The 16,055-nt window shown below is 43.2% G+C and overlaps 1 protein-coding gene across 1 annotated transcript; it reads right to left on the bottom strand.

The window, feature by feature from the left end:
- Positions 1-9,271: 9,271 nt before the first annotated feature.
- On the bottom strand, positions 9,272-15,744 carry LOC306918442 (PH domain leucine-rich repeat-containing protein phosphatase 2-like; the record flags this gene model as incomplete). The annotated part of the gene is made up of 6 exons (XM_079531345.1): positions 9,272-9,849; positions 10,294-10,526; positions 11,007-11,550; positions 12,163-12,397; positions 12,843-13,040; positions 15,695-15,744. The coding sequence occupies 6 exons, from the start codon at positions 15,742-15,744 to the stop codon at positions 9,427-9,429; spliced, it is 1,683 nt and encodes a 560-aa protein (XP_079387471.1). The 3' UTR covers positions 9,272-9,426.
- Between the last annotated feature and the right edge of the window lie 311 nt (positions 15,745-16,055).

Genomic DNA, 16,055 nt, shown 5'->3' with positions numbered 1-16,055 from the left:
CTGAAAAAGTGAAACGAGACCCCGCCTCCTAGGGAAGGTCGCCCGAGGACGTACTACAGTTTCACGCGTGCGTCTTGGGGAGCTCTATAACATATCCGAAGATCAGACCGGAAGGCCTTACCGTTGTGGCGTTCTACAGGAGCAAAGGTTTTGACGTTCGCCCGCGCCATGTCGACTAGAAAGGTCGCCCGAGGACGTACTACGGTTCCACGCGTGCGTCTCGGGGAGCTCTATAACATATCTGAAAATCAGATCGGAAGGCCTTACCGTTGTGGCGTTCTACAGAAGCAAAGGTTTTAAATAGCAGATCTACAAGCTCGTAGCGCGCCACTCGGTGTAGTGGAACGTTCGCGCGCCATGTCGACTAGAAAGGTCGCCCGAGGACGTACTACGGTTCCACGCGTGCGTCTCGGGGAGCTCTATAACATATCCGAAGATAAGACCGGAAGGCCTTACCGTTGTGGCGTTCTACAGAAGCAAAGGTTTTAAATAGCAGATCTACAAGCTCGTAGCGCGCCACTCGTGTAGTGGAACGTTCGCGTGCGCCATGTCGACTAGAAAGGTCGCCCGAGGACGTACTACAGTTCTACGCGTGCGTCTCGGGGAGCTCTATAACATATCCGAAGATAAGACCGGAAGGCCTTACCGTTGTGGCGTTCTACAGAAGCAAAGGTTTTAAATAGCAGATCTACAAGCTCATAGCGCGCTTGTAGGTCTGCTATTTTTGAAAAATCGTAAAAATGCGGCACAAATCTTTGAATATATATTCTTTCAGAGCGAACGTTTTTTTTATTTCGACGTCGGGCCTAAATGGGTTAAGTGTGGATGCCGTGCCAGCAGTGAATAATGAAATGAAACAAAATGAAAATTCAGGCTAGTCATGTGGGTCAATACATCATCATACATCATCATCATCATGATAAAAGTTCACAGTATTTTTAACCGTTCTATACATTTTTTTTTAAAGAAATATTTTAGTGATGTATTTTATTTTTTTCTTGCTGCCTCCTTTAGTATAAATATACTAGTGTATAACATCTTTCATTTGTCTTAATAAATGACTCAAACAACAAGTAAGGTGCTCATAATGGTGCATTGGTAAAGTATCTGTCCACCATCATCATGGAGACAAGAGTTTCAAATCCACAGTGGTGCATCGTCCGGCTTGCCAACCCCTAGGGGTACTTGTTGGTACTGCAATGGGTTCACACTAATTATTGTTCGGAAATTAGGATTACATTTTGTTTTTACAGTAGAATGTCAAAAGTATACATTTTATACCTTTTTTTTTATTTTTTAAATGAAAACATGTATTCCTATTGTGCAAAAAATAAGTCATAGGGTGTACTTCCACATACTGTATTCGGGGGATGGAAAATGAATGCATTCAAACCTTTATTTATTCTCGTAAGACATTGAGGTCACCCTCCTTTTGCAGTGTCGTCGAGATACAACATTTCAAAGCAGAATGCAATGCCCCCGGTGGTCACCGAGGCTACTGCGTTAGCGACTCCTGGGGAGGCACCTGGCAGTGGGGGCTCCTCACTGGCCGTTGAGCCAGTAGAGCCACAACAGCAGTGATAATAACATGGTTCTTAACCCATTTTGGGGCGGGAACCCCTTTTGGTGTTTTAAACATTGTTATAATTTAGCTATTGAAAAATAGCAGATCTACAAGCTCATAGTGCGCCACCGAGTGGCGCGCTACGAGCTTGTAGGTCTGCTATTTTTGAAAAATCGTTATAATGTGGCGCAAATCATTGAATATATATTTCAGATTTTTAACTAAAATATTTGCTTCTGGGGCGTCCCTGGAACTACATATTTTGAGATGGGGGGTCCGTGGCCCAATAGAGATAATTCTGGGGGTCCTTGACATGAAAAAGGTTGAGCACCACTGATATAGAAACATGGGTTTTTCAGGAAAAAAATAGGATTTTGAAGCCCTTTTTTTAATCGACCGCAGTCCAAAATGGGTTAAGGTGCATTTAATGGTCTCAACACTGTCAGCTAAATTTATTTTACACATTTGATATTATTCCAGACATCATTCTATTCAAAATGTTGTCATTATGAACCAACACACCTGTTTTCTGTATGTAAAGGGATATAAAACAAAATCATGTTTTATGAAAACTAACTTGTGCATATTGACTAAAATTATTGGAGAAATCTTCTCACAGAGTAAACGGCAAAGAACACTGAGAATATATGGTATTTTACTCCACAAAAAAAAGCTCCTTTTGTAAGGACATTAATGCCACAGACGAATAACAGTCTAAGTCCACACTATTGATCCATAATGTATAAATGATAGATAAGGGTTCAGGACAACGAGGCCTTTTCGTGGAGGGGTCAGAATGAAATGAGCTCATCGGAAAGGTGTACAAAATAAACAATGGACAAAATTAATAACATAGCATTTCACAGTATAAATCTTTATTGCTACTTGGCTTAAGGTTAATTAAAAATACAGCTTTCTGCTCCAAACTAGACATAGCAGCTTTTTAAATAAAACGGTTTAAAGGAGTACGATTCTGGCTGACAGACAGCAAAAGTGCTCATTGTTAGTCCTATTCCTAAATAAAACAATTATCAACTGATGAATAAACATTTAACATGATTTTTTTTGCAGTATTCTGCATGCTAAAATAAAATAATATTAGATATGCTCCATTTTGTACAAATCACATTTTGTATGTACTGTATGTATTGTATTGTATTGATTTACAGTATATAGGGCATGCTTTAAACATTAAATACAGCAATAATTAGTACCTTAAAAGTACAATAATGTGTAACAATGTACCATACAATCCCTATCATTTAAAATTCTGTAATGGAGAAGGAAATATAAATTTGCATGAAACAATGAAGTACAAAAATAAACATCAGCTTCTTGGCATTGAGATAAAATATTCAAGCATTTCTAGAAAATAATGTACAGAAAGGAACAGTGAGGGTTAAACATGGTTACTTTGGTCATAATGTCAAACAACTGGAACATCCTCTACCAGTCTCTCTTTCACCAGAACCACTCAACAACATTCATTCCATAATGCATAAGAGCATGCATGCATACTTGTATGTGTGCATTTAGTCTAACATCTCTTAACACACACATGCATGCATGCACACACACACGTCACACACACACACACACACACACACATACACACACACACAATACCACAACACAGGCAGCATCTAAAAAAAGAAAGAAGGAAAAATAAGCATCTTATAGTGGAAAGGATGAATTGGCAATTTGAAAAACACTGACAGCCTTTTACTCAGCCAAGCGATTCTCAACCTCTTGTGGATCTGGGCCCACTAGAAAATCTTGAAGGTGCACATGGCCCACCCATCTGACCACCTATTATGATCAGATGTTTTGGGCCGTGTGCATTTTCAGAACATGTTTATTTTAATGTATCGATTGTGTACTACTTATTACGTTTTTGTTTATTTGGTATCACTATGAAAACACATTTGTCAAGATTTAAAAGATTTCTTTGTTATTGTACTGTAATATCAATGAAAAAAGAGAATCCCGCACACTGTCTTCACTTAGGTTGGTTTTTATTGCAACATTTCGGTCGTCAGACCTTCATTTATGCCTGATGAAGGTCTGACGACCGAAACGTTGCAATAAAAACCAACCTGTGTGGTGAAGACAGTGTGCGGGATTCTCTTTTTTCTACCCATCAGTTCCTGTTATCCGACGCACCTGTCCTTTGTAGGTGTGCAGAAGGACTTTTCCGTACTGTAATATCAATAAAACCATAGTGAATTTTGAGGGCCCACTTGCAATATCCTCACAGGTTGGGAATGGTTATATCATATGCATACGCTTGTATGTATGGTGTCTTGTCCACTAGAGAATTAAAGGGAATCAATCCTATTATCAAAAACATTGGACTTCACTGTACCCTGTGCTCCCTCTGGCTCTACAGTATGTATACTAACTGTAAGGATATTTAACCCATTTAGGCCTGACGTCGAAATAAACAAAACGTTTTCTGAAAGAATATTATATTCAAAGATCTGTGCCACATTTTCACGATTTTTCAAAAATAGCAGACCTACAAGCTCGTAGCGCGCCACTCGGTGGCGCGCTATGAGCTTGTAGATCTGCTATTTTTCAATAGCTAAAGTATAACATAATGGGTTAAGTGTTTTGTTTCTATTAAACCATGGAAGAGTGGGAGAGAATGTACACACAAATGCACAATTGAACCTGACTAATGGTCTGTAGATCCTTAACAAAACTCACATAAATGCAAAATGTTTGCACAAAACGCATAGACGCACATTCACACAGGCACACCATCAGTTACTATATAATTTCCATCCTGTTTGCTTTGCATATCTGTATGAGGGAAGTCATCAAGTCTTCATACTTTAGTGCCTTACAACAGTATCCTGTATGCAATAAGTCAAACAAAAAGGCCCATTCCATTTCAGGAATTAATAAAGAAAAACCCTCGTCCCAACTTAAAAATGCAGTATGAAAATGTCAAATGTGTGCAAACATTTTTTAAACATTAGCATCTGTCCCAAAGCTCTATCTCCAACATCCCAGTGTAGAATGTACAGAAAAGGTCTACACTTAAGCACATGTATGTACTAGTGATGTACGGGCGGGCCGGCAACCGGGCCGGCCCGCGCCGATTTGAAAGATCGAAATCTTGTCCCGGGCCGACGGGACAAGATTTTCAGCTCAATTATTGCACGGCGGGCGGGGCGGGTCACGTGAGAGTTTTGGACAAAATCTGTAAATTTAGTAGTAGAAAAATGTGTGTATTCTGAAGAAATGGACTTACTATATGGACAGTTGCTACATGAGCCAGGGAATCCAGGAAAAAAAACAAATTTTTGGTTGTACTGTGACCTTCTACAGTTTTCGGCCAAAAATATAAAGTGGGCTATTATAGCACCACCATTAGGACACTTTGAATATGTTTGGGTTGCGTTGTCTTCCTAGGACCATTTATTTACCATTCTAGGACCTCGGCCTACTGGAAGCCTGCACAAAGTTTGGATGCTGACAGGTGCAGCATTTTCAAAGATTGGATCCAGACTCATGCACATACATGCACGTGCGCACGCACGCACACAGACATACAAAATCTTCTTCCAAGATCCCTTAGTTCCAGCAACTAAGGCGCTCTGTACTTTTCTAAAGGAATTATCTAAGTAGTTTGTCACCTTAGGAAAAATACTACAGTATAATCAATAATGACACAAAGACTTCCAAATAACAATTGGGAAGAGAGTGATCACAAAGGCAATATGCTGTTGGCTTATACCTGTACCGTAGCCCAGGTATATCAACGTTATAAAGGCCCAATTACGGTATGTTGTTTATGGTGCTGATGCTAAGATTCTCGTGTTAACCACTTGAACGTCCCCAGCATGCCTATCCTGGGGGAAGTTAGCAAAAATAATAGCCCACAACAAATGTTTTCATTTGTTTTACAAAGTGCTTTGAACATATATCTTTTAAATGAAAAAAGTAATGGCAAAATTGAGTAATGAATCTATCAATGGGTAAATATTTGACCGATCATTCCAGTCTAATGAATACAGATTAAAAGGGTAGGTTGGTATTTCTTTGTTTCTTGTCCTCCCTCTATTTACCACTGATGCAAGTCACGAAGAGACAAGGAGACAGTATAACATAGAATAGTAGTAGTGCTTCTTTAAGGCGATATGGGAACATTGGAAGATCCAATTGGAAGATGCAGCTACTGAATGCAGCAGCACCAATAACCAAATAGTATCTAGATGGAGCAATAAATGACACTAGTAATTATACATGTTTGGCCTCCCTACAATCTCTGTTTTGGCACAAGGCAAGGTTTAAAGGAATGGCTAGACAGGGGTTTCTAGAACTGCACGATGGTGTTTGACAAACCAATGAACACTGTAACCTGCATTCCATTGTTCATCACCTATACTTGGCAAACACACGGCGGCAGAGGATGCAGTACCTTTAGACTTGATGATGGTTCCAAACCATCATTTAGATGGGAACCCCCTTGAACTCCCTCAAGGACCCCTGGGGGTCCCCGGACCCCACTTTGGGAACCGCTGTTCTAAATCCTAGTTTCTATGTTATTGGTTCTCAAACCTTTTCATGTCAAGGACCCCCCAAATTATATGAATTTGGCCGCGGACACCCATCTCAAAATATTTTGTTCCAGGGACCCCCAGAAGCAAAGATTTGAGTTAAAAATGTTCACTTTAAAAAATATATATATATTCAAAGATTTGCACAAATGTTCCAGATTCAAAAATAGCAGATCTACAAGCTCATAGCATGGCACAACGTGACGTGCTATGAGCTTGTATATCTGCTATTTTTGAATAGCCAAAGTATAAAATAATGGTTAAAGGGTTTAAAATCTAAAATGACACGGATGCTTTTCCTGGTTTTAATGGGTTTAAACAAGGCATAATAAACCTTGTGTGGGAGACATAGACTGTCCCAATTATTATGAATGCTGTCGTTTGTTCTAAGACAACAACAGCAACACAAAAATCACACCCACCTATTGTCCTGGACTGGCATTCTCCCATTTGGGTCACGCTACCTCTAGGGACCAGATCCTACCACACAACACTTTCCTGCATAAAACAAGACCGACAGACCATACGTTTAACTTGCTGTGGATCTGTAGATGATATGCTAGCCAGTAAAACAGTCAAAAGAATTAAAAAAAAGACCCACTGAGATAGATAAATTATGGCTTGTCATAGTTGTCACTGCTGTAGTTAGTTTGTCACACAAACAAAACTGAATGCGCCCGTTAAGATTATTTTAGTTGAGATAACAAATGTCAATGGGTACTTGGGTAGCAGCCTCAAAAGAGAAACAAAAACAGTGTGTGTTGACTAGAATTTGTCATCTATGTACCAGCAGAGTACACTGACATTTCATAACATACGGTACATACATATAAAGTATGTTTATTTTACATGTCTCTAAATAAATCCAGCCTTGCCCTCATTGCGTACAGTACTTTGATAATTGTTTTGTTCAAATGACTCTTCCACACTTCCTAGATCTTCATTTGATTCTCTGATGACAACATAATCCATTGGAATTGAACCTTTTGTTTTCCCATGCAATTTGTGAGGACAATAATTAATCACACACCATCTCAAATTACAGTGTTGGCTTTACACGGTTATGAAAATTAAGTTCTTACAATTATTTTTGGCAACAATTCAAAATTAATGTCCTCTCTAGCGAAACATCCACGTGAACCAGTGCCTAAATTCAACAGACTAAAGCCCGATTCATACTTGGTTGCACGACGGTGTCGCATGTCGAGGACAGCCGACATACAAGGTCTGCTAATGAAGGCCTGCTATTCTCGGCCGTTCCCTGCCATTCCCAGCCGTTCTCTGCACACGACAGCGCATGAATTAGGCCTTAGTTAAAAAAAAACGTCATTTTGAAGATGGATCACATCCTATACATAGGGTTCACCACATAGGCCTACTGAATGGAATCGTTGAACAATCCCACAGTAGCTTTTCTCTTACAGCTGGGAATGTCAACACGCTCTGGTCTGGGCTGATTCATCCGCAGTAGGCACTTTTTCACCTTTTCTTCACAGGGATTTTCCTCCTGGACCTGAAAGACCGCCGGACGGACCCCTCGAGAGGAGATCATTAGAGTGATCATCCCAATTCAGGATAGCAATTTGATTGCTAGACCTTCCGAGTAAAGGGAAATGTTGCTGACGTGTTCTGCAATGTTAAATTCATGAGGTATTCCAGTTCAGGCATGGGGCTTATTATTCGTCCTTTGGAACATGAATTTCTTTCCACAACCTCTTGTCACGAGTTGTGCCGCCGACGCCGCCCCGCTCACACAGTTCCACCAGATTCAACCCCATTCAGACAACTCGCTAGCTTAGAACGACGTGCTGACGGACATCAATCGCTTTTCCATCTGTCAAACGTCACAACACATCTACCATGTCTGGTCTGAATGGCAACTCCAATTTGAATATCCCACAGAGAGACCTCCTTTCTGCCTCCTTTTGCCATGGCATTTGGTGCGTTACTCTGGCTCTCCTACTAGAGGGCAGTGTCGTACACCTCCTGCTGTAGAATGTGAGTGGGGCCTGCAGAGGGGGCCAGCATGGAGGTGTGGTTGTGCTGATGGAGCATGGGAGCAGCAGGAGGGTGCGGGTGGTCCCACACCAGGTCTCTAATGGAAGGGGGAGTGGACGGCACCGGGGGACCCAAGACCACAGGGGTCTGGCCTCTCAGCTGCTCCCGGACATCCTGCTCCAGACTCGGGGGCACAATCAGTTGATCCTCTGGGTCCTGCTGGGCCGGGGCAGTGAAGTAGCCCGACTTCTTTTTGGGAGCCTCCAGGGCCACCTCGATGGCGTTATGGCTGTCCTGAGGGTAGGGTTGTCATCATGATGACAGTTTAGTTGACGATCAAATGTTTATGTCCCTAAATAATCCATTGATGCGAGTAACAATTTAAGTGTTTTTGGCATAAAAATATAGTATAAAAAATACATATATAGTTGAAAATGTCTTTTCAGTTTGCCTAGTAACAGAAAATTACTTTTCTGTTTGATCATTTAATACTTCAATCAAAAATGGCGGAAATAGATGATCTAAATTATAAGCACATGATGCGATGCATTAGCCTGGTTAATAAACCAGACCGAATCAGCCGTTGGCAAAAAAAAGTTGCCTACCAGCGGATTACGGTCTGGCGAGGCTCAGTAGCACGCCTCTTTCCTACAGCAGAGAACAGGTCGGACCAATCGGGACACGGTATGCAATATAGGCGGGCTTTGGTACAGTGACGTTCAATGCTTGAGACCTTTGACTGACAGTAGCTCTGACCAATTGCGTCAAAGAGAAAATGTTCCCCGGGAAATGAAATCCAAGAGGAGCCAGCCCAGACTGATATACCGCGACAGTGTTGTGTGATATTAGTCTGGCTTATTAGCCAGGCTAGCGATGCATTTCTCCACAGACTAATTTATACAGATGAAATGGAAACGAGTCTGTCATCCCAAACAATTTGCGATGAGGAGATCATGTGATCGAAAGTACCCTACTTTTACTTAAGTAAAATGTTGAGGAATTTCCAATACTTTTACTTCTACTCCACTACATCACAGAGGCAAATATTGTACTTTTACATTCATTTGAAAACTATTTTTTATTAAAAAGAATATTATTATAATTATTTCAATAACTAGATTATTATTATAAAACATATATTAAACACTTCAGCTCTATACATTTCGGCCATTTGAAAATAGACGATCTACAAACTCACAGTGAGCTTCTAGATCTGCTATTTTCAAAATATTTGTATACATTTGGAAACTTGAAATGGGACATTCTGCATAGTGAGTACTTTCTACTTTTGGTACTTTAAGTACATTTTGATGCCAATACTTTCGTACTTTTAATAAAGTACATTTTGAATTCCGAACTTTTACTTGTAACGGAGCAGTTCCACATTGCAGTATTGATACTTTTACTTAAGCAACACATTTGAGTACTTTCCCACACACCACTGGGTAATTGTGACAGGGCTACCTGAGGGGCAACCACGGAGCCGTTGGACAGCTTCTTGCCAAAGAGGCTGGACGTGGACGGTGACTTCTTCAGGTCCGACATCTCTCGGCCGCAGACGGCCAGGAGGCAGCCGTTGGTCGCAGACACCACCACGCTGGTCTGCCTGCGCGTCTTACCGTTGGGATAGTCACAACCCCGCTTCTCCATGTCAACGTCTTTGGGGTTCACGGCGGGGGGCCCAGAACGCAGCTGGAACGCACAGCAATGGATGTCAACCTAGATAGATAAAGAGAGAGAGACAGACAGACAGACAGACAGACAGACAGACAGACAGACAGAGACCTTTATCGATCCCGCAGGGGAAATTCAGTGGCCAGCAGTTAAAGCACACCCTTTTTGATGGTTAACGCTTAAAATGCCATCAACAATGAATGACAGCATACGACAGCACACCTTTTACAGTAACCTGCACTACGACAGCACACCCTTTACAGTAACCTGCACTACGACAGCACACCCTTTACAGTAACCTGCACTACGACAGCACACCCTTTACAGTAACCTGCACTACGCACAAACAAGACACACCCAATCACAGTAATTACAGTATCCCACGCTATGCTTAAACAACTAGTGTCGTAATAACGAGATCAACAGAATACTCTGGGATCAGTCCAGTACTACAGAATACTCTGGGATCGGTCCAGTGTCCAACAGTACCTCCACCTCTAGCTTGCTGCCGTTGGAGATCACACCTTCAAGTGGTAATTCGTCGTCGCTGTCCAGCCCGTTGTCAGAGTGGTTACTGGAGAAGGTGGCACTGGAGGGCTGCCGCTGGAACAAGACGGGGTGAGGCCCCCCCGCCCCGGCCGAGCCGGGCACCATGACGCCAGACAGCGTGGTGGTGGCAGCGGGATGCAGGCTGCAGCGTCTCTCTGGGCGGTGCACGGGGCCTGAGGAGGCAGGGTTACTATCATACACTGGTTAAAGAAGGAGCATGTCACCCATTTTAACCCATTTAGGCCTGACGTCGAAATAAAAAAAAACGTTCGCTCTGAAAGAATATATATACCTATTCAAAGATTTGTGCCGCATTTTTACGATTTTTCAAAAATAGCAGACCTACAAGTTCATAGCGCGCCACTCGGTGGCGCGCTATGAGCTTGTAGATCTGCTATTTTTTAATAGCTAAAGCATAAAACTAATTAAAAAACGAACTATAAACACTAACTGAAATTGAAAAACAAAAAAAGTGAAAACTAAATACAAAATTACACTTGTGTGAAGTGAGGGGCGCTCTTGCCATCATATATCATCATACATCACATTCCGTGCTCAGCCAATCAAATCATCATATTCCGTGCTACAAACACACACACACAAAGCTGTGCATAGGAAAAAAATAAAAAAAACGGATTCTAAACTTTACTAACCTTGTGAGGAGGTTTGCTCATCGGAGGCAGTGGAACCTGCTTCGCTGCCCACCTCGGAGGCCGACGTCTCGCTGTTGAACTCGGACACGACGACGGCGGTGCTGCACGAGGGAGTGACCGGCTCGGCAGTGGCGGGGCCGAGAATCATCACGGCGGCCGGTAAGGCGGTGGCGGGGCACGCCGTGGTCGGCCCCCCTCCTCGGGGCTCAGTGCCGGCGGCAGAGAGCGGCGGCTCACAGGTGCAGCTGTCCTCGCCGATGTGCAGAGACACCACCACGGCGCCGATGTTGTCCTTGCAGCCGTAGCTCTGGGCCAGGGAGCAGAGCTTCTTGGCGGCGGCGCGCGGGTCGCGCACGGTCTGAACGGTACGCACGGCCTCGTGGTAGGAGACCCTCTGGAACAGCGCCCGGTTGCCCAGGATCAGGAACTGGTCTTGGGGACAGAGGGGCTCGGTGTGCACCCAGGGCTTGGGCAGCACCCACGGAGAGAGATAAGAGCAGCCCAGCAGGCGCGAGCAACACGTCACTCCGCTCACCTTGTTGTCCTGCAAACATTAAGAACAGAGATGAACATGTAAACATGAGTAGAACACAGTCTAGTACATGTAGGGTTTCATCCTAAAGTGTTGCATCTGGAAAAGTATAAAGAGTTTCCAACCAGTCAATATTTTCATAATGTCTCAAGAAGACATGTGTGATTTTTCTATCCTCAAAAAACATGTTTTATAGGCAACGTATTAGTCAGAATCAGAATCAATCTTTATTGTCACATCACATTACAAGTAAGGTGGGTGAAACACGTGGTTGTGCCTAAAGGCTCCTCATTGCAGTGAAGATAGAGAAAAGAGAGGAGCATAAAGTGCAAAACTCATAATATTATGAGTGTATTATGAGTTGAGCCTTGATGAGATTACTAAACTCTTGTAATGAAGCTGGCTGGTTATGTATAGTCATTCGGTACACTGTAAAAATCACTACACAACTTCTAATTAGAATCAATATCTTACAAATGGTGCAATGCCGTGGTCAGAGGTCAGGAAAGTGTGCTATTGATTGGCACAGAGTTGTAATAGCTGATCTACAAGTTGCATCGCGATGCGCTGTGAGCTTGTAGATGAGCTATCTTCACTATTTTTGAAATTTGCAATAACTAGTACCTCTGTGATGATGGCTTTGGCTAGTTTAACCCTCTCCATCTCCTCGGCACTGCTCTCCAGGCTGAGGACCTTAGAGAGGACTAGAGGCTGGCCGTCTCGGCACAGCACTGCCTGGCAGGTGCCCACGTTAGCCACGGTCAGGCTGAACACGCCTCCTGGCTCCCCTAAAGGCTCGTGGTGGATGTAACACAGCAAGGCAGAGGCTCCCAGCTTCTGCCCAGCCATGCCTAGTTTCCTGTACCATACAAACACACACACACACACACACACACACACACGCTTCAGAGCCCTAAAGCAGCTGTTCGCAACCTATAAATCAACACAGCAGCGGCAGCACAATGATCCGTTTGTTAATTGCAAACACTGTTGATGTACTGATGGCAAATATAGTCTAAATAGTTTTTCAATTCAAATTTACGCAATATATTAGATTGACACAATAGATATGTATTTTGCCTCAGGCCATTTTCACCGTATATTGAAAATAGCAGATTTACAAGCTCACAACATGTCACATTGCGACACGTAAGCTTGTAGATGGTCTATTTTCAAATAGCCAAATACTAAAATAGGTTTAAGTTTAAGATTTTAACACTGTTCCTTATTTTGCTGTGGATGCCCTGAAACCCGGGTCCCCGGAGCCTACTCTGAGAACCAGTGTATTTATTAGATAATCCAACCTGTGTGAGGTGAGAAAGGTATTGCACATGTACACGCTGTCCACACTGGAGTGCTGTAATTCCTCGGATAGCACATCTCCCATGGTGCACTGCAGTAGTCGAGGCACTTCCTCATTGCGGTCACCGTCAAAGATGCCATAAGCTGCCTCTACGCCGCTGTCCCCAAAACGATCCACTGCCAGCACAGACACACACAACCTGTCCACAACACAGCACACACACATTAACACACAACCTGTCCACAACACAGCACACACACATTAACACAACCTGTCCACAACACAGCACACACACATTAACACATAAATGAACAACTCAGAGGCAAATATTGTGCTTTTTACTCCACTACAATTATTTGACAGCTTTAGTTACAACTTACAAGTGACTTTGGAGATTTAGATTATTCATACAAAACCCATTTAGGCCTGACCTCAAAAGTTAAAAAAAAATCTTCTAAATCCTCCAGTTTTCTGAAATAAATATTTTCACGACTTTTCAAAAATAGCAGACCTACAAGCTCGTAGCGCGGCAATCGGTGCCGCGCTACGAGCTTGTAGGTCTGCTATTTTAGACAGACAGACAGACAGACAGTGGCCCCCAAAAATAGCAGACCTACAAACTCGTAGCGCGGCAATCGGTGCCGCGCTACCGAGCTTGTAGATCTGCTATTTTAGACAGAGATTATATCAATGAACCCTGAGGATGTACAGTAGGCTGTATACTTGTCCTTAATGTAGATGCAGTAATGCTCCTATCTGGTCACCAGAGGCCAGTCTATGGACGGATACTATCATGTTCTCCCTAGTACTATTCAGCATTGGTGTTATGTTAAGGGACATTCACACTGTGTACTTTAACTACAACTATAATATCTATAACAAGAGACTGTTTTCACGTTTAAAATGTAATTTATAAAAGCTGACTGAATAAAATTGTTTAGAATCTATACCAGTGCTTCTCAATTTGGGGTCCGGTGACCCCCAGGGGCCCTTGGGGGTTGTCCAGGGGGTCCCCAGTAAACGTAGGTAATGCATCATCACAATGGTTTGAACACGACTAGACAGCAGCGCAGTCTGTTTTCACGTTTAAAGTGACATTTATAAAAGCTAACTGAGCATAAATGCTTAGAATGTATGTCAGTGCTTCTCAATTCGGGGTCAGGTGACCCCCAGGGGCCCTTGGGGGTTGTCCAGGGGGTCCCCAGTAAACGTAGGTAATGCATCATCACAATGGTTTGAACACGACTAGACAGCAGCGCAGTCGGTTTTCACGTTTAAAGTGACATTTATAAAAGCTAACTGAGCATAAATGCTTAGAATGTATGCCAGTGCTTCTCAATTTGGGGTCCGGTGACCCCCAGGGGCCCTTGGGGGTTGTCCAGGGGGTCCCCAGTAAACGTAGGTAATGCATCATCACAATGGTTTGAACACGACTAGACAGCAGCGCAGTCTGTTTTCACATTTAAAGTGACATTTATGAAAGCTAACTGAGCATAAATGCTTAGAATGTATACCAGTGCTTCTCAATTCGGGGTCCGTGGACCCCCTGGGGCCCTTGGGGGATTTCCAGGGGGTCCCCAGTAAACGTAGGTAATGCAACATCACAATGGTTTGCACACGACTAGACAGCAGCACAGTCGGTTTTCACGTTTAAAGTGACATTTATAAAAGCTAACTGAGCATAAATGCTTAGAATGTATGCCAGTGCTTCTGAATTTGGGGTCCGGTGACCCCCAGGGGCCCTTGGGGGTTGTCCAGGGGGTCCCCAGTAAACGTAGGTAATGCATCATCACAATGGTTTGAACACGACTAGACAGCAGCGCAGTCGGTTTTCACGTTTAAAGTGACATTTATAAAAGCTAACTGAGCATAAATGCTTAGAATGTATGCCAGTGCTTCTCAATTTGGGGTCCGGTGACCCCCAGGGGCCATTGGTGGTTGTCCAGGGGGTCCCCAGTAAATGTAGGTAATGCAACATCACAATGGTTTGATGCATGTTAGCATTATGTATGCTTTAGCAATTGAAAAATAGCAGATCTACAAGCTCATAGCGCGCCACCGAGTGGCGCGCTACGAGCTTGTAGGTCTGCTATTTTTCAAAAATAGCAGACCTAAGTGGCGCGCTACGAGCTTGTAGGTCTGCTATTTAATAGCAGACCTACAAGTGGCGCGCTACGAGCTTGTAGGTCTGCTATTTTTCAAAAATAGCAGACCTAAGTGGCGCGCTACGAGCTTGTAGGTCTGCTATTTAATAGCAGACCAACAAGTGGCGCGCTACGAGCTTGTAGGTCTGCTATTTAAAAAAAATAGCAGACCTACAAGTGGCGCGCTACGAGCTTGTAGGTCTGCTATTTTAGACTGTCAGACAGACAGACAGACAGACAGACAGACAGTGGCCCCCAAAAATAGCAGACCTACAAGCTCGTACGAGCTTGTAGGTCTGCTATTTTAAACAGACAGACAGACAAGACAGATTGTTAGACAGACAGACAGACAGACAGACAGACAGACAGTGGCCCCCAAAATAGCAGACCTACAAGCTCGTAGCGCGGCACTTACGAGCTTGTAGATCTGCTATTTTAGACAGACAGACAGTGGCCCCCAAATAGCAGACGAGTGCCGCTCTACGCGCTTGTAGGTCTGCTATTTTAGACAGACAGACAGACAGACAGACAGACAAGACAGATTGTTAGACAGACAGACAGACAGACAGTGGCCCCCAAAAATAGCAGACCTACAAGCTCGTAGCGCGGCACTCGGTGCCGCGCTGTGTTTGTAAATGAATCAATCAAGTGACTCGCTGAGTGTCTGACCGAGTGTCTGTCTGTCAGTCGGAATGACCTTTGACCTGACCTGTGGGGACCGTTTCTGCTCTCTGGGGAAATAAAGAACGGAGGTGACATCATGCAGTGTTGTGTTTTTGGCAGCAAACTCATTTCAGTCCCTTGAATAGTTTTAATTTAGTCACATTTTAGTCACCTGGAATGTGAGTGTTTTAGGCAATTTATTTAACCTTTATTTAACCAGTAAAAACCACATTGAGACTGAAGTCTTTTACAAGTGTGAACTGGCCAAGACAAGAGGCAAAACAAGTGACACAGCTCTGCCAGTAACAAAACAATACACAACAACAAAAAAACATGACAGACATACAATGCTCATAAATACAGTACCCACTACTAAGAAGCTCAAAGGGAGAACAGGAACGTTTAGT

The sequence above is a fragment of the Electrona antarctica genome (assembly GCF_951216825.1).
Source record: "Electrona antarctica genome assembly, contig: scaffold_313, whole genome shotgun sequence".
NCBI classification, from domain to species: Eukaryota; Metazoa; Chordata; class Actinopteri; order Myctophiformes; family Myctophidae; genus Electrona; species Electrona antarctica.
The sequence above is the reverse complement of the archived record's forward strand: the minus strand, read 5'-3'. Positions and strand labels throughout refer to the sequence as shown.